The sequence below is a fragment of the Convolutriloba macropyga genome, chromosome 13 (genome assembly GCF_964194025.1).
Source record: "Convolutriloba macropyga chromosome 13, txConMacr16.3, whole genome shotgun sequence".
Lineage (NCBI taxonomy): Eukaryota > Metazoa > Xenacoelomorpha > Acoela > Convolutidae > Convolutriloba > Convolutriloba macropyga.
The window spans coordinates 19,066,903-19,093,874 of record NC_134480.1 but is presented as its reverse complement, the minus strand read 5'-3'; the positions used below and the strand labels follow the sequence as shown (position 1 = coordinate 19,093,874).

Here is a 26,972-nt window from a genome sequence, read left to right as displayed (position 1 = left end):
CAAAAACCGGATAGTTCCAACATTATTTCAGGCCGCAAAAACAAAATTCTTCATTTAAACTTTTTTGTTCATTTTCAATTTTGAAGCTGAAACGAAAGGTTAGTGACATCTTATTTTTATTTTATAAAAACATAATCAGATAGGAAATAGAATATCTATAATCGATAGAAAATAAATTATATTCCGGAGTTAAAGTGGTTGACCAATTTGTCACCCAATAAGAAAGAACATTTGTTGAATAGTTGCTTCTATTTGTCTCACTCAATGGGTGGACAGTTGAAAACTGTTGGAAGAACAAGTGACAAAAAATTCTAAAAAAAAAGAGTTTTAAAAAATAAACTGCTACCCCAATTGCCTTTTCTTTAAAAGGAAAAAAACTGTAAATTGTTCTCAGTAACCATAGGTCGACCATAAATGGTTCCGTAAAAGACGGGACTTTGTTTTTGAACGTCCTTGCTATGGTTTCTGAGGCTCCTAAATAATCTTTGATGAGATTTTTCGCAATCATAAGTGATCGGAATTGAATGGCAGCCTTTTGGAAGTGTTTCAAGAATCACCTATTGTCCTACGTTGTAGGTGGGCAGTAAAATTGCTGAGAAGATTTTCTTGGTCGAAAAGCTAAGAAACGAAAACCGAAGAAACGAAAACGTAAGAAAAAAGAATTACATCCAATTTTTGATTAGGTGACATATAATTGCCACAAGCAGATTTTCATCAAATATTATAGATGTTCTAGTGTAACCTCAACAACAACATCAAGCTTACTCAGAGGCTTCAACCCCCCCCCCCCCCCCCATAGGACTCGGTAGCTAAGATTCAGGAGCTAAGTTCTCTTTTGAAAAATAACCAATTTGGACAACAAATTTATATTATGATGAACAGAGTCAGCTCAATGAGAAGAGAGGGAGAGAGAGAGAGAGAGAGAGAGAGAGAGAAATAAAAAGCGTTTCAGGTTGTAAGAACACTTGGTAACTTTGGTAATTTTTTGGTAACTTGGGAAAAGATAGACACTAACGGATGCACTTCTTTATAACTTCAACAAATGAACAATGACAAAATCATTTTATGGGATTTTGTTCAAAGACGATTAAAGATTTTTTCACGTTGAAAAAGGGTGAAAAAAACTCTAATGAAAACCAGATGTAATCAAACTGCAAGTCGCTCCGGTAAGGCGAAAAACTGAAAATGGTTTTGTGTACAATATTCCACCGAAAAAAACGGGGGACAATGAATAAAACTTCTTGGTTAGCACTTAAAAACGTTCCCAAAATCTGAAAAAGAAACAGCCGGAACTATGAACAAGATGAAGGGAAATCACGGTGATACATCAGTTTGTTCATAGTTTAGGGTGCACAAAATTAGAATCTCTCTGAGCACTGTTTGTTGACTTGACGGTTGACTGTTAGTTGATTTGCAGTATAAAATTTTGGGTTTCATGGGACCAACGAAACAAAAATATAATCACCAAGGACTCAAAAACTCTAAAAACAGTTAGAAGTAATGAGAGACTTGGGTGAACAATTGCTACCAGCAGTAATGCATCAATCAGCTTTTCTCATGTTTTAGATAGGATCTAGTCATGGTTGGAAACCTTTTCTCACGGGATATGGCTTTAATTCAGTTGATTTTATTTCTGCAGTGGATTCATCCTAAAAATATTGACACTTTCTAATCCCGATGCTTGTCGAGAAAGTATGGACGATTTTGGTGGTTTATAAAAGTTGTTGAGCTAAAAAACTAATTCAGTTCTTGCATTAAATACGTTTTAAAAACTGTTCTTGTAAAATTGGATTTGAAATTAAAATTTCACTGAGTTCAGATTTGTGTACTAACAGTAATTGCGAAAAAAGAGTTTCCGTTGTAGTTTGAGAGACTTAACTAATACTCAGTCTTTGAAATATGTCCCACAGCGTTACTTTGGCGAGACCGCCATTTTGCAGCACTTTGTTAGTGTAACGGCTGCTCTCCTATCAAGGTCAAGGAAAACTTTACACCGCCCACTTCGTTTCAGCGGTTTCAAATCTGTCCGGATTTTGTGTTTTCGCAGTTAACTTTTTTAAACTGTATTATCCGCTATACTGTAGATTACCGTTGCATTACTTGTTACAATAACTAATCTTTCAATTTTGCTGTTTAGGAACTTTGTCCTTCAGAAGGAAATTTTGAGAATATTAAAGTTAATTCTCTTTTCACAAGTCAAAGTAAAGTTAAAACTGTACAATCACTAATATGATCTACAGAAACAAGACACGATAGTAAGTAATTTACCGCCCAAGAAAATGTGCTTCAATACGCATTGTATGTCAGTTTAATATAACAAAAATTGCAAATTTCCTCTAATTTTTGGTAGTTTTTCAAGCTCTATTTATACTGCCGTACATGTCAAAATTGCATCTCTGATTAGCTGTAGATTACTATGTCTTAAGATTCTCTGAGTACTCTGAGGTTGGGGTTCGAGATACCGTATACGTTGCCCCGCACTCTCTGAATTGGTAGGCAAATGCTGAAATTCATCGAATCAGGCTTACCAAGTTTGGTATCTCTTGCTCCGTTTGAGCTAAATTTGTGTGGTTGTGAACACTTGAATACGTGGCAAAAAAGAGTAGTTTGAGTTTGAGTTTCAGTTTAGCTTCATGTGTGACTATTGTGTAATAATAATAGTTGCTACATTTAAAGGTTGAACAAATTGAACAAATCCATATGGCTTCAGTAGAATGTAGCATTAAATTTCGCTCTTCATGCTATTCTTGCTTTAATGCTTGAAATGGCCCTGAAGCACTATTCAATTGGGTTATAGAGTTATAGGGTTCTAGATTGTAATATCCACGCTTATCGCTGTCTTCAATCAACCAAACGAGATTGCGTTTTTTAAGGGTTTCGTTCACTGTAGATCCGCATTTCTGCCGGTTATTCAGAGTTGGCAGATGTTCTTTACAAAATCTGTCCCATATGAGATTTCCATAGACTTGAGTTTGTCGCAAGAGTTTTCGATGATCAAAAAATTCTTCTGCGCACGGAAGGTAGGGTAAGCAAACGTTGTTGTTGCCAAGCAAGAAGTGATTGGGGGTCAAAGCTTCCAAGTCATTAACATCTGAAGTTACTGGAGTCAGAGGTCTTGCGTTCAATGTCTGCTCAAGGATACACTTGGTTGTTGAAAGAACGTCCTCTGTGACTGACCTGTTCCCCAACACTGCATATATTGCTTTCTTGCTGTTTCTCAACAACCGCTCTCATACTCCTGCAAAGTGAGGTGCTACGGGGGGTTGAACTTCCATCTGATTCCTCGTTGAATTAGATGTTATTCGATTCCTTCTTTATTCCATGCAGCAACGTACTCTGCAAACTCTTTTTCAGCTCCAATAAAATTTGTCCCGTTGTCGCTGATGATCGTATTTGGTTTGCTCGTATAGCAATAATTCTCATTTTTGCACTGAGACAACTATCTGTGCCCAACTTGGGTACCACTTCTATATGCACCGCTCTCATAGTTAGGCATGTGAAAAGACAGCACAATCGCTTTCGCTTCTTCGCCCGCTCTTCACAATGATAGGGCCAAATTATTCAACTCCAATATTTGTGAAGGCCGTCGAAGTATATAACCGCTCTTCGGGTAGATCTGCCATTACTGGTGCTATCTTTTGTGCTCTGCCTTTTCTGCAGGTACTACACTTGTTCTTGATTTATCTTAAGGCGTTCCCTCTGCCTAAGATCCACATCTTTTGCTGAACAATGTTTCTTACATGCTCAGTGCCCTCGTGTTAATTGTCTTTCTGTTTGTTTCGCAAGAAAAATTCAACCGCATGATGTTTCTAATGTAACAAAATTGTATGCTTTGCATTGAAGACCAACTGAATTGTGCTTATTCTGCCTTGGGCTGGAATAAGTCCTTCTTCATCTAGCTAGGGTGAGAATTGTAAGATTTCATCTCTTCATCAAACTGTTCTTGCTGTAGTAACTTGAAGATTGTTGCTTTTGCTCTATCTTTTCCTTCAAAACTGACTACAAATGTTGCTGGTTTGTATTTGCTCAATGCTTGCTGAACTTATGCCACTGTATTCACTAGTCTGTTAAAGTTAAAGAATCGTTCCCACTGAATAGCCGCTTTCTTTTCTTCATCCTGTATCATGAAGACTGATGAGGGTATATTCTTTTCATCTGATGCAAAGATTAGGTTTGCGTGCTGTTGCCACTCACTTTCTGGTAGCTTCAACCAGACCGGCCCATTGAGCCACTGACTTCTCTTGAGTTCCTCAATGTTGATCGCTCTGGTGCCAATGTCCGCTGGGTTTTTCATACTGCTCACATGTATCAACTGTGAAAAATCAGTTGTATCTTGTATCTCAGCCACTCGATTGGTTACAAACACTTGCTCTTTAGGATGCGAACTGTGTATCCACAGCAATACCGTAGTTGAGTTTGACCAAAAACTGCAACTATCTATCTTCATTTCATGTTCCTTGACTATCTGTTCCTTCAACCTCACTGCCATGACTGCCGCTTGCAATTCCAATCGTGGTATTGAAAGATGCCTCATCGGTGCCGCTCAGGATTTTCCAATGACAAATGCTAAGTCAGCTGGGTATTTCTTCAGTTGTGAACGTAGATAGGCCATTGCACACATCGTGACCTCAGAAGCGTCAGCAAACACATGAAGTTCGGTTTTGTCCCTCTCTCTGTTGAAGTATCTTCTATCGATGATTGTTTCAGCTACAAATGGAAGTTGTTCTCTCCATTTCAGGAATTCTGCTTCTTTACCGGGCTTCACTGCGTTGTCCCAGTGTTGTCCATTCTTTGTCCAAATGGCTTTCAGAAGTCGTCTCATGTTAAATACTGAACGGAGCAAACAATCCGATCGGCTCCAATACTGAAGATACCAGTGACAGAATCTTCCACTGGGTTATAGCTGTTTCAACTTCCTTGTTTGTGCCTCTGCGCATTTGAAGACTATCATCATCAGACAGTCCATTGTAGTCCTAGCACTGAGGATCCCCCGTAATGGGTTCCACGTTGACTTGTTTCGTATTGCTGGTTGACTTCAAGTCCTCTGGGATTGCTTCGGTAACTGCATTGTTGTTGCTTATCCAATTCTTCAGTTCAAATCTTTGCTGTCAGAGAAGAGGTCTTGTAGTTGATTGCAGACTTCAATAGCTTTTTCCGGGGATTCTACCGACTTGATGAAATCGTCTATGTAGAAGTTGTTTTGTATTGCCCTTGCTGCAATCGGATAATCCTTTTCGTTGTCCAGTCCCACCCGAGAGCATAGTTTGCACAAATTGGAGAACTCTTAGCTTCAAATACATGACGCTGATATTCGTATATCTGAACAGTTTCATTAGTCGTTGGACGCCATAAGAACCTCAAGCAACTTTTATCCTGTTCTGGTACTTGCACTTGTAGAAACATCGTTTCGATGTCAGCGGTTAGGACTATTGGTCCTTCACGAAATCTGAATATTGTTCCAATCAACCCGTGTAGCAGATCCGGCCCCGCTAGCAGCTTATCATTTAGGCATATTTCTTTGTACTTTGATGCAGCATTGCAAACACGTCTTACTTTGCCAGGCTTGTTCGGGTTTAGCACTGGATGGTGTGGCAAACACCATTCCTTCCCGAAGGTGCCTATCCTTTCGGACTTGTGCAATATTTTTAGAAATCCCTTTTCTACATCTGTATCTATTGACTGCTGATACAATTTCTTCAGGTTTGGGTCCCTTTGGAATCTTCGCTCCAGTGAGTAAAGTTGACCCAAGGCTGAACTGTAATTGTTCGGTAGGTTTGGCTCTGGTTCACTCCACAGCATTCCCACTTCGTACTGCTCGCTTGTGAACTTTGTCGTACTCTCTAGTATCTTTTGTGCCTTCAGTTCTTTCTTTGACTGACTGACGACGTTGAATTTCGAAGCATAGGTTTCTGTGTCCCACCAAGTTTGGATATTCTCAGCCACTTTCACATCTTCTGTGAAGGCGAAATGACAAACCTTCTCTCTTCTCTTGCCCATCATGGGTCCACTGTTGAAGTTTTTTTTTTAGATAGAAAACGCAAGTGATTGAAGCTTTGCTTCAGCTTGTTATAGTTGTATTTTGTGTTCCCCAAAGAGATTGACGGGTGTGCAAACGCTTCGATTGAATGCACTTTTGATTGCAGTTACTTTATATTGAGAGAAACCTTTTCTGTTTTCAGATCCTTTGTTCCGTGTAATCCAGCTATGTTGAGCGTCACATCGGTGCCTTGGGTTCGTAACTTCTCTTGCACACTTTGATCGATGAATGAAACCGTTGATCCACTGTCGATGAAAGCAAATGTGTTCAGCCTTTTGCTACCGCTCTGTATTGAGACAGAAACTATCTGAAGAAAGCTAATAACTGAGTTGCTCTGGTTGATTGTTGCTGCGCTTACGTTGACTGGGTGCAGCAGTTGGTTGTGCTTCTTGATGCATCCATTGATGCCGCACGCATTGAGTTTACAATCTTTGATTGCATGTCCTGGCCTAGGCATCCGTAACATATAAGTTGTTTCCTTACTGCTGCGTACCGATCATTCACACTCATGTTCTTGAATAATGGACGATTCCTTATTTTATGAGAGCCATCAGCTAGCAGGCAGTGATCAGTTTGCATTTGCTTCGTTTCTTTCACATTCGAACTAGCACTGAAGTTCAATGCTTTTGAAAACCGTTTGTCTCTATTTGTGCCTCTTCGGACTTTTTCTCTTCGGTCTCCCTTGAAAGCTGAAAACCCTTCGTGGACGAATGCCATCCTAGATATCCATTTTTCAAACAAAATAAGATCAGGCCAATCTTCATCTTCATCATCAACATAGAACCACCACTTCTCTTTGAGAACTTGAGTTTGTTTATCTACTGCCATATACAGTGTCGAGTTTGATTGCAGACCACCAATCTGCTTGTACTCTTTGAGCACATTCACAAAGTTCTAAGCGATAACTGAGAAACTGATCAGACCTGTTGAGTCGTGAGGTTTTACCTGACTTGCTTTGTGAAGACTCTCCAGTTGTGCATCAATGATCACATGAGGCCTTCCAAACTTCCTCTCCAGAATGCTCCATGCAGCACAATAGAACTGTCCAGAATAGCCCATTCCAGAGATTGCTGACCTTGCCTTGCCCATCGGTGGAGTCTTCAGGTGGCTCATCTTCTCTGAGTCTGATATTGGTCGTTGATCCACTGTAGCACTGAACATACTAGACCACTCCGGCCACTCGAGAGGGTTTCCGTCGAAGTTGTTCAACTTCAGCTTTGGTAGGTTACTGCTACCTGTGTACCCACTCTTGTATCGTAGTAGACCAGATCTGAGGGAAACGTCCTGGTCTTCGACACATGACGATGGGTCTTGTGAATTCCGATATCATGAGAAGTGACTGTACGTGACTTAAGGGGTTGTTGCTTCGAAGCGCGCTGTTGATCGATCTGGTGTTAGAAGGTTGTCGATTCTACTGGCCCAGTCTGAGACATCTCTCCTCTTTGAGTTCCAGTTGAACGGTAACTTGTCTCGAGCACTAGTTGATTGGGAACGAGCATCATCATTCTCTAATGCTGTTCTCTTCAATTTGCGCTCTAGCTCACGCTCTTCCTCCAGTAGTTGGTAATTGCTTCCTCCACTCAAACCGTGCTTGTTCAAGTCGCATCTTGGTTTTGAATTCTATATCAAAATTCTTTATCTTTTCCTCGCTCCTTTGCTTTGCTGAAGATGTTTCCGAAACATTCTCCGTATCTTGGCCGCTTGCTGCTGCTCCATTTTGCGCTGTTTGAGCAACTGGGTTGTCCGTTGGGTAGTTGTTGTTGTTGCTCTTGCTGTCGTTCACTGATTGAATCCCGTTGCTTTGCTCTGCATTCATTGCTGGCTGCGTGCCTTTACTTATATATGCAGGCCAATGATAGTCCAAACTTTCCTTGCACTTCCTTGCTTCTTTCAGATGTTCTTCAACAAAATTAGCATGATAAGGCACAAGCTTGTTTCGACGCTGCATTTTCTTGGGTGTTTCTTCCTATAGAAGATGAACAGTCTGTTGTTAGAGAACCTTTAGTTTGTTGGATTGAGTCTTCAATTATCTTGTAGTCAATCCCTGTTTTAGTGTTAAATTGTTCCACTAACCCTTGAAGCTTCTTGTCGTATCTGTGAGCTGTTGATTGAAACTCTTCTCTGCTGGTTGTTCCTGAATTGTCTGGTTGCTGTTTGTTTTTGCTTTGCTGGTTTCCTTTGAGCATGGTTCGCACTTCAATTTCATTATTGAATTGCCCTCTTCTGTTCGCCTCACTAGCCTGTTGATCTGTTTGATTCTCTTTGGAGGGTGCCTTCGGCACTCTCTTCACCAGATTGAACAGCAAATTGCCTTCCACTTTCCGGGTCTGTGGACCAAATGTAACTGCTGCTCTCCTATCAAAGTCAAGGAAAACTTTACACAACCCCGTTCGTTTCAGCGGTTTCAAATCTGTCCGGATTTTGTGTTTTCGCAGTTAACTTTTTTAAACTGTATTATCCGCTATACTGTAGATTACCGTTGCATTACTTGTTACTCTATTAGTCTCAATAACTAATCTTTCAATTTTGCTGTTTAGGAACTTTGTCCTTCAGAAGGAAATTTTGAGAATATTAAATTTAATTCTCATTTCACAAGTCAAAGTAAAGTTAAAACTGTACAATCATTAATATGATCTACATAAACAAGACACGATAGTAAGTAATTTACCGCCCAAGAAAGTGTGCTTCAATACGCATTGTATGTCAGTTTAATATAACAAAAATTGCAAACTTCCTCTGATTTTTGGTAGTTTTTCAAGCTCTATTTACACTGCCGTACATGTCAAAATTGCATCTCTGATTAGCTGTAGATTACTATGTCTTAAGATTCTCTGAGTACACTGAGGTTGGGGTTCGAGATACGGTATACGGTGCCCGGCACTCTCTGAAATGGTAGGCAAATGCTGAAATTCATCGAATCAGGCTTACCAAGTTTGGTATCTCTTGCTCCATTTGAGCTAAATTTGTGTGGTTGTGAACACTTGAATACGTGGCAAAAAAGAGTAGTTTGAGTTTGAGTTTCAGTTTAGCTTCATGTGTGACTATTGTGTAATAATAATAGTTGCTACATTTAAAGGTTGAACAAACTGAACAAATCCATATGGCTTCAGTAGAATGTAGCATTAAATTTCGCTCTTCATGCTATTCTTGCTTTAATGCTTGAAATGGCCTTGAAGCACTATTCAATTTGCTTATTGAGTTAATGAGCTCAGCCAAAACAGCTAGAATAAAATGGTTGCTAAAACAAAATCAAGTAAGCAATTTGCAATTTTACCGTGAAATGAAAAGGATAGTTTGTGGATTTTATTGGCCCTATCTTGGTTTTATACGACTCGAAAAAGAGCATTGGTTTTCTATCGGTCCTTTTATTTACAGGAATTGACCTAAAAGCGAAACTGACTAACGCTGTCATGATGCACAGATTTTTGCTCAGCGAGAGAAATTTCTGATCTTCTGCTGCATTCAGTAAATGGATTTTTGACTTCGAAAAAATGGCGCCTGCAGATAACCAACATTAGCAGTTTTTTGAGCAATTTTTTTTTGTTATTTGTTATTTTTGTAGAAACAGGTTTTGACCAATGCTGCATTGATATGAAGTTTTCTCAAATCAAATAAAAAATATCTATGAGAGCCTAAAAAAGCAATTCAAACGCAAAATGCACAACTTTCCTTTTTTTGGATTTTTGGTTCCTTTTTTTCTTAAATTTTCGAAAATTACGAAGTAGTTTTTTTTCTTGCTTTTTAACAACACGCCCGTTTTCTCCATATTCTAGCAGGTATAGTTTTTACATTCTCCTAAGTCTTCTAGTTTTTTGCCTAGAATAAATGTTCTAGAGTAACCTCAGCAACAGCATCATGCTACGTTTTTGCTGAGTTTACCCTAGAATTGATGTAACGTTGCCAGATACGTCACTAGATATATATAATATTGTAAAATTTGCAGTATCAAGATTTCGTATTTCGTTTTTTCTCTAAAAATACGTGTCAAGGTTTAATCTAGTGCAACTTCATTTTTAAGAATTCATAATGATATCGTAATTTAGCAGGACAATTTGTTTCAGTGATGTCAATAACCAAATCTTTCTTGTTATGTCCGGTTTAAAATTTTTACTAAATAATGTATATAATTCTGGCGATGCAACAAACATTTGTTTCAAGAAAAAAAAACAAATGCGTTTCTGCTTCAGTTACGGTATTGTTTACGAAGTTCCGAAGCTTCGAGTTGTTTCCGAAAATCTTCCGGCTTTGTTATTTTTTTCGTCGTCAAGATTTTTTTTTCAAAAAAAATGACTTCGCAATCATTTTGATCAATTCTTTGTTCTTACTTTCAGGCAATTGCAATTGAAGTGCTTGCCTGGCTTTATTTTTTGCTCTCAGTGGAGAATTTTTTTTATAATTCAAAGAATTTGAATTGTATTGGGGCGCTGTCCTTTTTTTTAAGATCTGTTCACACATTTTCATGATTTTTGAAGTCAAAATGGAGCGGTGATTTTGGTCACGCCGAAACAGGAAATGGAGCGAAAAAGCGAGTGGTTTTGCGGCGTGAATTTTTTTTGCTCCAATTTTAAAGTAGAGAGAGAAAATGGTGTTTGAACAGAAATTCGCTTTCTCACATGCGGCATTTTCAATCTGATTTTTACTGTTTTTTCGATTTTTTGGATCGGATTTTTTTCTAAATGGTTTTCGCAACCCATTCACAGCTCATTCTAGGCCTAGTTTTTTGTTTGAATTAAATTTTTATTTCTCGCTAGTGGTTTGTTTTGTTCACATGCGGCATTTTGACATTGTTTTTTTGTTTTTTTCGTATTTTTTAATCTGATTTTTAAAAAATGGTTTTCTCAATTCACTCATAGTTCATTCTAGGTTTAGTTTTTCTCTTTAGTCAATGAAAATTCTTTGAATCGTACGTCAGGACTTGTCCTGCTATGTTTTTTCAGTTGTTTGTTCACCCGTGATTTGCCTCACTCTCAAAAATGACTTTCTAACTCTGAAATTGGCTTCCGTTTGCTTTAATTCAAGGAGAAATAATACGGAAAAAACAAATGAGTGTATATCACTCTAATTGAAGGTTATTTGAGAGCCGCTGTTAGAAGCAGCAATAAGTTAAACAGATTCTTAATCAAAGTATAACATTTTAGTTTTTAGCAATTAAACTATGTTCCTTACAATATCGTTCTGCGTCTGCTGTTCTAGAAAGCTTTTGCAGCTAATTTCTGTCAGCTCTGATATCTATTTTTCATTCAGAAACTTTTTGCTGAATATTGAAGAACTCGCCATAAAAGTATAGAAATTTAGATGAAAACCTACCCTTTATCAAAAACAACCTTTTAAAGAGAACACTTTTGGAATTTTAGTACAGAAAGAAACTAAACAAAACAATTAGGCATTGTCTGCATGTCTTTGCAAAGTGTTCCAGAGAAGGAATTGCAGTGTATTGCAGAGAAATTCAGAGAAGTGCTGCAGAGTAGAAGTTTAATGAAATCTCTAACGATTGAAAAGCCAGGTTTATCTAAATGCTTTTGAATGCTCTGCAGTGTTCACTGTAAAAGCAGTACAGATGACTGACAAGGTTATCAAAATATAGCGAAGGTAGTGTAGTGATATTTTTTATCTACATTTAGACAGGTTCCTAAAAAAGGCAGACGTGCATACAAAAAAGGTCTGAAATAAGATAGGTGATATCAAACTTCTTTATTTCACAAGAGTAATTCTTATTACAAACAAAACGACAGTCTGAAAACCAATTTTAATTCAAATTTAATTTTAACAAAAAAAAAACAGTTTTTTCAGCTGACAATTAATTTTAATAGACAAAACAATTAGACCCAGAAAAAACTCTAAGACTTTTTCAAACCAAATTTCAGACAATATTTTCTGAGAAGTATTAACGGCTTCAATTTTATCAAGCCTGTGCGGCATCTTTTTAACTTTGATTAAGTTATAATTGTTTTATTTAGATTATAAGTGAGACCAGATTTATTTGAGAAGTCAGTAAAATGATCACTGCACCAAAAAATCTGAAACAAATATCGTCAAATCTATTAAAACCCTTAGATATCAAACAAAGCTCTTGAAACTTGGTTAGAGAGCCCTCAGAAATTCTTAATAACAGGACTATACATCAGCACAACAAAAAGAAATAAAAGAGGCAAAAAATCATTAATAACGTATATTTTTTGAAAAGATGTAAGGTCTAAATCCTAAAGTCACTTGATATGAACGGAATTCAAATATAACTCCAACGACTTCAAACTAGAGAGCCTCGTGAGACCTACCAATAGAGGGTCCAAAGGAAAGTACAAAATGTGAGCTAAAAAACTTGACGAGATCCAATTAGAACTCATTTGAAACCGTTACATAGCTTTCATTTCACTCTTGCAAAAAAACCTAGCGATTAATTCGAAAACATTATTATGAAAACCGACAAAAGTAGAAAAAGTAATGCCTAATATTTTAATAAAACAAACAACAAAATTGCTCTCTTTGATATATTTAATAAACAATAGTGTGGCTTACTGAAACTAATCCCTTTTGAACAAAAACAGCCTAGACATGTATCATGTGTTCTCTTTTTAGTACATTTGTTTTCAGAAAGCAAAAGTCTTTATCAAGCGCCATTTTCTCATTCCACTTCAGAAGCCACTTTAAAAAATCTTTAAGTATTTATTTTTTTTCTATTTTTACTCCAGTTAGACTAAAATCGATTCTTTATATATCTGCCACAAAAAATTTAAAACAGTGAGCGGATCTAAAAAAAGACGGCGCACCATCAATACCAAATAAAATATTTGAATTGTAAAAATACATAACAAAAAAAACCTGAAAAAAATTAAAAATTCCGATGAATTTAGTGAAAAAAATTACCCCTGGATCTGGTCCACAGAACAGTTGAAAGTTACCAGGAAAAAAAAGAGTTCAAAAAGTTCAGAGGAAAAGAAAACAATTAGGATACAAACTGATAGGGAATTTTTGGAACAGGTGTTGATTTCAGGAGTTTTGTAAAATTAATCTGAGAATGCAAACACAGAAAATCTTCCAGCTACAAAAATTTCGTAATGAAAATATATGAAACCAGAAGAGGCAAATGAAAAGCATTTTTGGTGCCAATGTCTTGATAATAAAAATGGTCTTGTCAAAATGTGCTAATGAAACACAAAAGCTCTAGCTCAAAAACAAATAGCTCAAAAACAAATTGAACTGAAAAAATGAGAAAATGTCAAATTTCTTGTTACTTGTGGCTTCAAAAACACGTTCTCTCGAGCTATTTCGTTGACAAAACATTTAACTTGTAAAGAAGCAGAAACTTGAATAGACTCAATGGACGAGGAGAGACACTGATCACTGAAGTTCTCAAAATTAAATCCTCAATAGCAAATAGTTGCTGTTAAAATTGATAACCCAAACAAATGATTTGAAGAAACTAGCATGGCCTCAAAAAGTAAAAAAAAACTCACAAACTTTGAATAACTTTGAAAAATTTAATAACTTTGAAAAATTGATTAAAATTTTCTATATTTAAACTGAATTTATCATTGAATATTTTCTAGCCACGAAAATATTCAAATTTGTTTATTTCAATAATTTTTGTGTATAGCAAAATATTGAAAATCTTGTACGCTTTTGCAGTTCAAAATGGCTAGCGATTAACCAGAATTGATTGTTTTTTTAAAGCGTTGCCGTAAAAACTCTGCTGAATATTTTTCCCTATATTGAATTGAAGAAAAAATTATTTGAAAAATTTCAGGACCAATTTCATTTAACTAATCAAACTGCCCGAAAAAGGAATCAGATGAATTTTTCAGGAATCTATAGCAACGTGAAATCAGGCAAAAAATTTAAAGAAAAGCACATCATTAATTGCATGAAATTGACAAAAAAGGGACAGCTGTGTCTTTTCAATGCAAAGAAAGTGAGAAAAAAATAGTTTTCTCTAAAACCTGCTTTTTTATGAGTTACTGAAAGTTAAATACAAAACTAATGACTAATTTGATTTTTCGTTCTTTTGAGTGTTGAACATTCTCTCTGACAAACAAAATCTGCTGTCTACTTTAGACTCATTAGTTTTTTAAACTGTTGTAGGAGTTCGGAAAGCCGTAAAATTTGTTAAGTTACATATATAGGAGATTCAATTGGCATTGTGTGATTGTAGGCTTAAAGGAGCACAATGATACAGTTGAAAGAGATTTGTCTGACTTTGCTCGTAGTGTTATGCATTGCAGTAGATTTGGCTTGTTGTGATACTCTCCGATGGGGACCTGACGACCCTTGCCCAAATGTGAGACAAAAGGTATTTGAGGAGTTTTCGATTGGTCTCTGCATTTAACCCAATACAATTTTTTGCGTTTTTATCTTTTTTTTATCGGAATTTTAGTGTAGTCAAAATTAAAATTACGCAGAAAATGTTTTGCTGAAAATCTTTGAACTTTTCCTCTTTTTGGCCCTCTAACCCCCCCCCCCCCCGCCCACAAAGCTCAACTGGTGCATGTTATTTGCACTCCCCAAAGCCAATGGCACGTGGTGACATATGTTAATATGTAAAAATGTAAAAATAGCACATGTGCTTATGGTGGGAGTAAAATTTATATCGCCGCACTTAGCTGGGGGATGGGGGTAGACAGACTAGATCCCAAAATTTTTCCAATACTGATATCAGAATTCAGAATGAATGTTTTCGGAGAAAATGAGGGGAATTTTCAGCTAACCAAGCGCATTTTCAACATTTCAACGCATGATTTGAAAATTTCAGCGTTCTTTCTTAATCATGCGCTGAAGCTGCACAGACAAAATTTAATTTAAAAAAAAATAGTTTTACTGTCTATTGATGTTGTTTTTGTTAGTGTCTTATCCACTATTCAACTTAGGTTTAAAAAAATCAAACTTGCCAATTTTTCGGTCGACCCAAGCTCTATTAGGGTTACTGTTATTTTGTTCACCTTTAATTGACTGTAGGGCTATTACTGTATCTGGGTGAAAGTTGACGATGATTACTGGGATGGGACATGGAACTGGATCTCGATCCAGTTCAACAATGATGCCTCCACCAAAACTCACCTGAGCAACTCGTTTAGCAGTGGAACATGTACCAAATTCCATATTGCAATCCCGGAACAAAAAGGAGAAAAGGTTGATTCTGTTCAGCTGGTTCTTTCCAACCCCAATACTATCTGGCACGATAGGTTTGAACCCACAAGAGTGAGTGTGATTGGAGAAAATGTCTACAAGGACTATTTTTGCACTGGTAAGTTTAAATAGAAATTGTGGATCTATTCTGTTTTGCCCCCCCCCCCCCTCCCAGCTTAGTAAGCTTATATCTTTAACGCCCCCAGGCGCACGTGCTATTTTTTTACATAGTAACGTGCTATGTAACAACATATAAATTGTAACTCGGGACACATAAAACACTGAGGGGGGGGGGGGGCAAAACAGAATAGATCCGAATTCGCATTGAACCCCCCTCCCTCGACTGGTTGGGTATCACTAAAAAAACAAAAACAACACTGAATTAACAATTTGGGATTGATAGCTGAACATGTGATGAGTGGTAAAATGCATTAACTAAAAAGCATGCAGAAGTGACAAAATTTCCAGGAAAAGCAGCGAGACCCAATCCAGCTTTAATCAGACCAACGTGAATCTCACACACGTGGAATTCAGACCCACTTGGGTCGCACTCGGCGGTTGCCAGCCCTACTTGGGGGGGGGGGGGGGGTGGTTACCACGACGACCACGACAATCACCATTTCAGTAGCACTGGTAGCAGATATGGTTTCAGTAGAAAAGAATTTCTTAACCAACAAAACGTTTCAGCTCATCAGTAAAAATCCTAGTGAAGAAAAAATTTAAAATCTTGCAAGAGAAAGCATAGTTCTTCCATTTTCTTGCAAGATTCTAGCAAGATTTGTATCCATCTTGCAAGATTCTTGCAAGATTTGCATCCATCTTGCAAGATTCTTGCAAGATTTTGAATCCATTTGCAAGAATCTCGCAAGATTTTGAATTTAAATTTACCTTTTTGGCCTGGTTACCTGGCGGCTTTTTGCTGTTGGTTCGGCTGAAATTGTTAATCAACTGTCAGAAAATCTTCTGAAGTTAAGTTAAAATCTGACTTTTTTGAGTTTCCAGTTTGATTTTTGTGGTTCTTCCCTCCTCCTTTTCCATTCCGGGCTTGGCACCGGCAGTGGCGGTGTTACTGAAATAAACTAAAGGAGTACTGATGTAGTACGGTAAAAACGCCGCACTTACACAGCTCTCCAAAACAAAAAAAAAACGACAAAAATCAGATAAAATAAATCACTAAATGAAAAATAGCAAACAGGTTGTCTGAAAATTATCTCAAGTCGAGTTACGTTTTGATTTACCAAAAAATGGAGGTTTTCTTAGATAAAGCCTAAACTATAAATCGAATGAAAGAAGAACAAAAAAGGTAACTTCAAAAACACAACGATACTTTTCGAATGAAAAAACTTTGAGGACCTTAACACCAATAGCTATCAACTCAAGTCATCAAAAGGGTTCACTTTAATCTCAATAGGAAGATTAATAGATCTAACATCAATCGGATTTTGTTACGACAACAAAAAGATGCTAAGTTACCAATAGCATCAGTAACAGAAAATTCCAACCTTTGTTTCTCTCAAAACAATTTCGTTTGAAAAAAAAACGAGAAAAGGATTGAAAGTGTTTGTTTTCGTCTTTTTTATTTGAATTGAACTTTAAAAAGACTGATTTGGATACCTCGAGGTGTCTCTAGTTATTTGTCGGAAAGCTGTATGTGAATTCAAAATATTGCAAGAAACTTGCAAGATTCTTGCAAGATTTCAAATTCAAAATGCGCTTTAAAAAAGTCATATGGTTTCAGTTTTGCTGACATTTGGTTTTCAGATAGTTTTAGCTATCGAAAAGGCACAAACAAATTTTCCAGAATTCAAAAACTTGCAATATTCTTGCAAGATTCTTGCAAGACTTCGAATTTGGGCTATTTTTTTTCATTGAATTAGGTTTTGTAATTTGTTTAATAAACAATAATTTGCATCAAAGGTTTTTCCTAAAACATTTGTACTCCAATTTATTTTTTTGCCTTGATTGATATCTTGCAAGATTCTTGCAAGATTTGATTCCGCTCATCACTAGGGAAACAAAACTTTTTTCTTGCCGTTGTCTTGGACGCTAATCAACTATAGTTGTATTCCTCTTAAAACTATTCCTCATAAAACAGTGCCAACAAAGGTTTGTCATTTGGGGGGGGGGGGGACTTACTGTTTTCCAACACCGGACCTGTTGCTTTTAGCAGACTATCCAAGAAAAAATTGGATTAGACCGTAGAAACTCTGTAAAAAAACTGTTTAAACTATCTCAACCCTACCACCAGACCATCCAGACTTCAATCTATGCTCTTGTCAGATTATCAAGACAAACTACACGGCTCTTATCAGGCTTTCCGGAGCGCACTGATTGCAGTTCGATGATCAGACGGCGCAGAGTCTGAATTTTGTCTTCATCAGACTTTTCTCACCTCGCGGTCATGCTGTGTTGCTCGATCGCAATTTATCCCCTTGTGCTTCAATACGGACTCTATTTTTTATGCCCGAACTTCAGAGTTTTTCAAATTTTAATTAGAAAAGTTTTTGTATTACTAGTCACAAGATCACATGCTAAATTAGTGTTTTTGGTTGCCTGTTGACAAGGATATCCACTGATACGAACTGACTTCTTTAACGAAATTTTTTCAAACTAAATATTTCTCTGGAAATTTGTTGACGTCTGTTTTATGCCAACAACAGGATTCATCTTGAACTATTTATAAAAAAAGTCTGCTAAAAATTCAAAGCTGACAGATAGTCTTTAATCAATCTATCGCATATAAAATTTGCATCAGATTGAATTTGATGACCGCAAAATGGTACATAAATTGCAAAAAATTGCCTGTTGCGAATCAAGAAGCGATCTGATTGAACTTCCATCTAATCAAAGGTTGAATCATATAATATTTTAGACTTTTTCGATCCATGCTTTAACTTAAAATATAAATTCTTGTTAAGGTCCAATGAGGTTTATTACGTTGATACTCATCATCTTGTTTGGCGTTTCTCTTCAAAAACAACCTTCATTGAACAGCTACAACTGTTAGTCATCTGAGCAAACAAAATCAATGTTCTCAGTTTAAAATTTCATCGAATTCTAAAAACTATTGAGCAGCTCAAATCCTTGATTTTAGTAATTCCATTGTGTTTCGAATGCCTCGGATCCATTTTTCCTGCTCAGAAATGTCTTGTATTACATGCTCATTGCCTTTGTCGTTACTTATAATATGTTCATATCGCCAGAGTTGTTCATATGCGTGACGTTCCTTATGAAACAAATTAGGGTGCTCTGAATTGAAGCCAGATTGAATCTTTCCTACTCCATTTCTCTATCGAGAACGTCTCTCTTTAAAAGAAAAAAGGTTTAAAAGTTTGTTTTCAGCCTTGAAAGATTTCCTTTCTTCTGCAAACTATTGTTGATGTAGTAACTTGTGGATTGTTGCTTCTTCCGTTCCTCAGCGCTTGTAAGCCATCATGCTGCTTCCAGTTTCCTAAATGCTTGATATTTTTAATCACTAACCTAATGCAATTCTAACGTCGGCAGAGCTGATGATGTCACTAACAAATTTCCACTGTGGGACGTCAGTTTTATCCAATTCTTCTTCGATTGGCCACTTATACTTGCTTGATGTTTACTATGCGAGCTGTGTGAAGCACCCTTACTATTGAAGCACTCTAGTTGCCTGCCTTAAAATGGCAACCGGATAAGCTCAGTTTTGTCCGGCACTGCATGGAAGACTCTTTCATGGATGCTCGATAGCTTCAATTGGGTTTTGTTACATCCATTTCGGGAATTTTGCTTCTCCTTAAGACTTTGCTTTGTTGTCCCGATGCTACCAAATTTTAGGTCAAATGCTGTTGTAAAGTCGTCTGAAAAAGAATAAACTATCCATTCAATTAAGACAAAAAATTAAAGATACTAATGACAAAACTTTCAAATGAGTTCTTGGAGTTTTAAATTGTTAGAGGCTTCCTCTCCACATCCACCTGATGACTGATGTCGTTAACCTTCAATTGAAGTCCAGAGACAAAAGACTTGCGTTTTGTAGCTGATCAATTTCATATATACTGCGATAGCATTGGCAACATCTTTTTTGTCGCTTATGAAATTTTTCAACTCAAATTCTTATTGTGAACGAAGTGGTTATAACTCACTGAGAATTTTGAGTTCTTCCTCATATTTTTCCTCGAATAGTTTCATATTGACTTCGCTGCGATCGAAATCTTACATCATTATTGAGGCCTTGTTGTTTGGAAGCGTAATTTTCGGTAGTCAAAAAATTATCAACTACAAAAATCTGAGCCGATAAACATTTTTTTGAACAAATTAAAATAGTTCTTTTGCGGTAAAGAAACTTCAATCATGCCTTTTCAAGATATTGCTTTTAAAGATTTAATGAATCGATATCGGTTTTCAGGGCTACTAATCCATCAAAAAGTTTGAATAGTTTTTCCAATCAATCAACTAATATAGTAGATTATGTCCTGCTAATAGCTTGTTGTTTAGGCTTACGTATTTGTATTTTGATGCAGCTTCACAAACACGGCGCTTTTTGACGTGCTCCTCCGGGTTTAGCTCTGGATGGTGCGCTAAATAGTATTTTCTTCCAAAAAAAGTTTTCGATTTTGATTAAACCAATATTTTTTTTTCAAAATTGCGTTCCATTGGTTGATGATAAACTTTTTTTTCATCTGAGCTCTCTAAGGATTCCCCACTTCAGTGAAAAAATTAGACCCCAGTTTGAGCGAATTCGATCTGTGTGATCCGCTTGGATTCATCGCGTTGCTCGTTACGATCTTGTAGTGACTGCAGTATCCTCCCTGTATGTCTGATGGCATTTTTTGAAAAATAGGTTCAATATTCCCAACATGTTTTATCCCAAATGCTCTTTCAATGCGAAGTAAAACATAGTTGTCGCCTCTTGCACTGAACGCCTAGGGTTATCTGACTACCCTTCCTAGTTTTGTGCGCACAAAAAAAGATCACTCTATCTTTGGTCCGATGAGTGTCGTATCTCATAAAAATTTCTTCTTGCATCAAGCTGTTAGAGAACAGTCATCCGATTGAAAATCCGCTTCAGATTGTTGAAGTTATAATTTTATTCTCCCAGTGAGACTCATGGGTGCACACACCCTTCTCTTGACGTATTTTTGTATACAACTGTATACTTCGAGAACATTGGCGCCCTGCGCTTGCAACTCATCTTTGTCAATTTGATCAATGTGCGAAACCATTGATACCCGATATAGCAAAACACAAGTGTCTGGACTGTTAACAACTCCCAGGATTGATTTAGGAGCTGTTTTAAGAACCCTCGGTTGAAAGGCCAGTCTTCATCTTTATCATTTAAATGGCACCGTTACCTCTCCTTGAAATTTTGGTGGGCAACCGATCTTCTGCCTTACAGAGTGTTATGCGTTGAATTTAATTGCAGCTGACCTTTTTGCCTACACTTTTTGACCACAATCAGGAACTTTTGAAACGTTAGCGAGAAAATACTCATACGCTTGACTTGACTTCTGAAAACTGACTGTCCAGCCGTGTGTCAGCGATGACAGACAGTCCTCTAAACCTTTTTCAATTGCTTGGGCAGCATCTTAAAAAATTGCCAAGAATATCCAAAACGAGTTCTTTCTCTTTTTGATGCTGGAGGGTTGTCCGGACCGGTGGCACAGCCCGACGCATTTCCATTCTTTGGGTTTAGTTGAAAAATTACTTGTCAAGCACTTCTGTTGAATGACAAAATGCATCGCCTCATGCCATTTCTCTCTTGCTCTTAAACTCACGCACCTCTTGAAGTAGATGATTCCATTTATTTATGCAATTCTAGCTCAAGCTATTTTAATGTGCAAATTGTGACTGTTAAAACTGCAACTTTTTGCTTAATTTCGAATTACTTCATCTGTTCTTTGATTTTTTTGCTTCTTGTTTCAGAAAAACATTTCCCTATCTTGACTATTTCCTATTAGTCCGTTTTCTTACCTTTCAAAATTTCTGTCACGATTTAAAGCTGAGTGGGAAGTGTTTGATTGACTCTGTTGTTCCTTCATTTTTAAACAAACTTTTTTGGATCATTTTTTTCTATTTTTGCCTGGGAAAACGCAGAACTTCTTTCTGAGCACTTTTTTATCATCTTGAAAGTTCGCTGTGTAAGACCTTTTTTATTAATTATATTAAACACTTATGACATATAGGTATTATTTTAGGTTTATTTGGGTCTAGGAAATGAACCCCAAAGGAAAAACCCCCCAGCTTGATTTTAATAGGAAATAAACCCCCACGGAATTAAACCCCCAAGGAAAAAAACCCCCAGCTTGATTTTAATAGGAAAAAAACCCACGGAAATAAACCCCCACGGAAATAAACCCCCAAGGAAAAAAAACCCCAATTTATCATTGAAATAAAGACAATGAGATTAATTTTAAAAGTCAAAACAAAAATTTAAACACGCACGCCTAAAAACAATCACGTGATTTTTCACGTTCTTCATGACGAAATCACGCTTTAACTTTATAAAATATGCATTTCAGTGCCACCAATGGGATATGAATCAGTCAGTTTTATTTCAAAAGACTTCATATTTAGGCCTCTATAAAAAAAGGTTCATATTCAAAAAAGGGGGTTAAAAGAGTTGCCACCCCCGAGAAACCTACCACTGACTTAAAAATCACTCAGAATAGTACCGTCTAAACAACTTTACCAATCTTTCATATTTGTGCTTCCTATGGGCAGACAATAAGGGACAGCGCTTAAAGGGTTGACAACCCATCCTCCGTGCTATGGTACCTAACCACAGTCATGGTGATGTCTCTTGCCCTACGCGGGGGGAGGGGACAACCACCGTTCAGGTAATAGGAAGAGTTTTTGTGGTGGATATACTGAACAAACCAAACTTTTAAGCCTATTTGGCTGGTTTTCAATCAACCTTTTAGCACGTGCTGTATCAAATGCGTCTACATACAATCAACAGCAATCATTTTGTTATCTTAATCCAATTATTGTGACATAATTGCAACAAAATTTCAAACCAAGCTCATTCTCTAATTTATCAAATTTGAAATCAACGCCAATGTTCCAACTAAATGGAAACCTCTGAGTTTAACAAATTGTGTTACATTAAAACCAACAAAGGCGGAACAAAACTTATATATCAAGGTTTCGCTTACATTAAAAAGAGAGAACTCAAAAATTCTACTAATTGGTGTGCGAATTAAGAAAAAACAAAGCACAATGTAAGCACCAAATTTGGACACTTCATGACCAAGTTATTCGGCAATCGTCCTACCAACATACAAACGCACCCAACTCTACGCTAATTGAGGTTTACAAAATTAACAACCGGATTAAAGCGGACGCAATTGTACAAGAATGTGCTTCAACTCAACGCAGTCTATCGAACAATGTTCTAACCGCCAGTGCCGAATGCGCAATTAAATTGCCTACAATTTCGCACATCAAAAGACGTATCCGCCATTTCAAACAGCAACAGAGAGGATCTGGGCCCATTCCAATGGCGGACGACTTTGAAATTCCCGAGAAATACCTCACTACGAAGAAAGGCGATGACTTCCTCTTTGAAGACGGAAATGTTCAGCAGTCGGAAAAGAGGTTTCTGATCTTTGGAACCAAATACAATTTGCAAATGCTCAGCGGCAACAAAGAATGGTTTGTTGATGGAACTTTCAAAAGCTGTCCCGACAACTTCTATCAGATTTTTACTGTGCATTGCCTCGACAATGAAATAACAGTCCCATGCATATACGCTCTGTTGCCAGACAAAAAACAGGACACATATGTGGCATTTTGGGAAAAATAAAAAGACAGTTTATCACACCCCGACACAATAATGATGGACTTTGAGTCTGCCTCAATAAATGCCGCAACGGAAGCATTCACCAATACTAAAGTTGTTGGATGTTTTTTTTTTTCATTTTTGTAAATCTCTATATAGAAAAGTGGTTGAGTTGGGCTTCTCCGTCAAATATCGAGAGGACAAAAATTTCAGTTTAAGTATCCGTATGTTTGCAGCACTTGCGTTTTTCCCCCCGAACATACTGAATCTTGGTTCAAAACGCTCCAATTATCGCTGCCAGAATTCGAAGCTCGGGATTTTGTTGACTATTTTGCAGAAGTTAATCTCGGTCGCCCAAATAGGAATGGGAGTAGGCGAAAACCACGCTTTCATCTCACAATGTGGAATGTCTATCATCGAACGATTGAGCACCTACCGAGGACCAACAACGCTATAGAAGATTTTCATAGAGGTTTCGAATCGATGCTGCAATTGAACAAACCCGACGTTTGTAAGTTTTTGGAGGCGATACACAGACAACAAGCGCTTCAAGAGTTTACCGTGGCACAACAAAAATGGGGAAAGCAGATAGTGAAAGAAAATGAAAATAATGGCAGAATAAAACGAATTGTTTGTGCTGCACATGAATATCAACCATTAGATTATTTGCGAGCAATTGCTTCAAACATGTCATTTTGAGAAACTGTTTCAATCTTTTGCTTTTTACCTGTGTAATTGTGTTAGAATCTGTGTGAGTGTATATTTAACTCATTTATTTATTCAATTAATTAATTTTGATTGAGTTTATATCTCTTTGACAGTCAATTGGGGGTTTATATCCCTGGGGGTTTTTTTCTTTGGGGGTTTCTTTCCGTGGAGTTTTTTTCCTATCTAATTTTGGGTGGGTTTTTTTTTCCGTGGCGTTTTTTTTTCTGAAACCGAAAGAGACGCATAATCTGACAACTAATGACATTCCGACTGTCCCAGCGGCAGACCTAAAGTTTTATAAAAACAATGATGTTATGTAACGACAGTGCTCGACTGAAATAGATCATGAGAAGAGTTCAGCTCAATTTTAGCAAACAGCTTATCTCAAATTTGGCCCACATTTTTCAGGCAGGACTTTCTGTGGGCCAAATTTTTGTGATAGACCTTCAGTCGACTCAATACAGTCTTGCAATACTTTGTAGTGTCTATTGTCATGACGTGAGTGGAGTAGAAGTCCTTTAGTGAGTTTGAATTTTTTCGCCTAGAAAAAAATTTACGTGCAATTGTGTTGCTCAATAATACTTATATTTTAACTTTAAAACTATAATTTTACTTTTATGTTGGCTCCTTCATGTGTTACAATTGGGATGAAGTATTAATCAAGCCAAGTTCTGTTTTAAAAGTTGACACATCACTTTTTGGAAGGATAAACTACTGAAACTATCACTTTTTATCATGACTAAAGGGGAAGAAAATCGTGACAGTTAAGTTGCCTAGTTTCATTCACTCTTGTAAAATAGTACATTACAGTTCAACTGAGGCAATTACAGCAACGTTAACATCTCTTCAATTGGTTCCTAAGTTCGACGTCTCTTTGTGTAATGGTGTCTAGTTTAACTACATTGCTGCTTTAACATGCTTAATAAAGCATGATATTGAAGCCTGGGATGTAATGATTGTATCAGATTTTAAAGCTCAAACGTTTTTGAAACGTTGGGTCATTCTGCGATAAAAAGCGTCAAATATTTTTAGCTTGCGCATCTTTTTTGCCTCTTATTTTACAAGTCCCAGAGAAAAGTTTTGTTCCTAAAAGTTGTGTCATAACTAAAAACTAAGTCAAAGATAACCAGACTTTGGAAGTTCTTGCTTGCTGAAAAAAATTATAAACGAGCAGAAATTTTAAAACGCGATAAAAACGAGCAAAAAGTTTTAAAACGAGGTAAAAACGAGCACAATTTCTAAAAACAAGCTAAAGTCTGTTCATGGCTGATTATCGTCTGGATGGGTCTGATCATTAACGCACACCTCGACCCGGGTTTAAAAATAAGTTCCCAAATTGCACCTAGTTTCAACTTTTGCCTAGATTGTTCTGTGACGTCATCAACGCCCTCAGTAAACTTTCAGAAATCAGATGCCAGCTTCCACCCCTGCAATCCCACAAACATTGGATGAGATGGCTGAGAAGCATTCGAACGAAATTCGGGGGTGTTTCATGTTGTAAAATGGTTTTGGGATGATTATTTGGGAATATCAAAATTCACTTACCTATATCGCAACTTTTTTCTCCGAGATCTCAAGAGCAGGAATTTTTAGTGGAACTAGCGTAAGAATTCAACATTGTCGTTGCGATTGACAATTCTGCGTAACTACGCAAACCCGAAAACATCCAGGATCAGACAAATAATTATAATCCGAAAAAATATGTGAAGAGGTAGTAAAGAACTGTGAGATCCAGACGAAAAGTGGCCATGATCAGACTCGTGAAAACAATAGCAATGATTAAAAATTGTGCGCATCTTCGAAATGGAGTAAAATGGCATGAATTCGTGCCCATTAAGCCAACCAACGAAACGTTACAAGAACACACCGCATTTATGGCTTGAAAACTTAGGTTGAACAGGGCTTAGCAACCTCTGATGCTTATCAAGCGTTGAAGAGATTTTGTCTTCGAAAAGTTTAGTCGTATCATGTCAAAACAATTCACTGAAGTTGGTAACCAAACCAAACAAATTGCAATCAAAATGACCAAAAAATGAAGAGAAGCTGAACATATAGGAGAATAATGAAACTTTTTTTGAATATGGCATTACAAAACACAATAAAAACTAACTATGAACATCAGACCTGTTGCACAATAGTAGCACGAAAATAGTACAACCTTAATCAGTTTCAGCACATTTTACCCGAACGTGATCGATCGTGCGCGCGGATGAATAGTTCCTTCCTGGCAATTATTCCCTATAGGTTGAGACTGTTGCCTGATTATTTAAAAGAATTACTTTAACTCCGTAATAAAGACGGTAGATAAATAAAAGAAAATTACTTCCTTCTTTGATTTTGGGGAGAACTCCAATTCTTATGCTAAGAGGAATCATGTATGTATGCTCAACAAGTGAACGACTGCCTTAGGTCTATAAATCAGTTTGTTTAGATTTGTTAAGAAAGCATTTGTGCTTTATCGCAAACTCTAATGTAATTAAAAATTTGATTGATGTTCTGTAAGCAAGCTAATATGTGGGTCACTTAAAAGGTGCAAAATTGCATTTTTGAGCCTCATGTAACACGGCTCTACCCCAAACTCAAACTCAAAAACTCCAACAGGAACTGTTTTGCTCAGACTGCGAATTGATTTGGTTTTATTTTTTTCAAGTTAATAAGTTCAAATTATAATGTTCAGACCTATTACATTTTCACAAAATTCTTACTCGAAGACAACAGTTTGATTACTATACAAACAATTAACTGACTATGTAATTGAGTTTATATCAATAAGTTAAGGAAGAAAAGAGCATTATTAACGAAAAAATCTTAAAGAATTGAAAACTTGGTCTTATTTATTGTTACTTTGTCCAGCAGAAGATCTATCAGTACTGAGGAAAAAAGTATTGTCGAGTACGGAAATCAAACTTGCAAGTTGAGAACGTTTTCTACATCGGAAAAACATCATTTTCATTCAAAATTTCATTGAATTGACAAGAATAAATCATTTGCAAGGACAAAATGCAGAAAAATAACATCTGGAGTTTACTTTCAGAGCGCTGCATCAAAGATCCCTCCGAAAAAAAAAGTGGTCTAGGTAAACAGAAAACCATCTGAAAGTAAGTTTCAAAACAATTATTCTTTTCTATAAATCCTACAAGTATCATAACTTGAAACCAGAACAAACAAACCAGAACAATTTTTCAAAACTAGAGTATCTCAGTTACAGACGAATTTTTAAAAGCTCTTAAGAATGCATCTCACATAACGTTTGTACTTATATCAATCGTCGTATTTCAAATGAACGTAATTTTTGTCCTTCTTATTATAGCAATATATTTAGTTTTATATATATGTATGTATATATATATATAT

The 26,972-nt window shown here is 36.7% G+C and overlaps 1 protein-coding gene across 1 annotated transcript; it reads left to right on the top strand.

The window, feature by feature from the left end:
• On the top strand, window positions 1-25,174 carry LOC142351845 (uncharacterized). The gene is made up of 4 exons (XM_075404072.1): window positions 1-98; window positions 14,187-14,324; window positions 14,987-15,275; window positions 24,982-25,174. The coding sequence occupies exons 2-4, from the start codon at window positions 14,202-14,204 to the stop codon at window positions 25,068-25,070; spliced, it is 501 nt and encodes a 166-aa protein (XP_075260187.1). The 5' UTR covers window positions 1-98; window positions 14,187-14,201; the 3' UTR covers window positions 25,071-25,174.
• The last annotated feature ends 1,798 nt before the right edge of the window (window positions 25,175-26,972 follow it).

Coding starts and splice junctions, on each gene's coding strand:
- LOC142351845 (XM_075404072.1), top strand. CDS start 14,202: ATGATACAGTTGAAAGAGATTTGTCTGACTTTGCTCGTAGTGTTATGC. Junction 14,325..14,986: donor GCCCAAATGTGAGACAAAAG/GTATTTGAGGAG, acceptor AATTGACTGTAG/GGCTATTACTGTATCTGGGT. Junction 15,276..24,981: donor CAAGGACTATTTTTGCACTG/GTAAGTTTAAAT, acceptor ACTTTTGCCTAG/ATTGTTCTGTGACGTCATCA.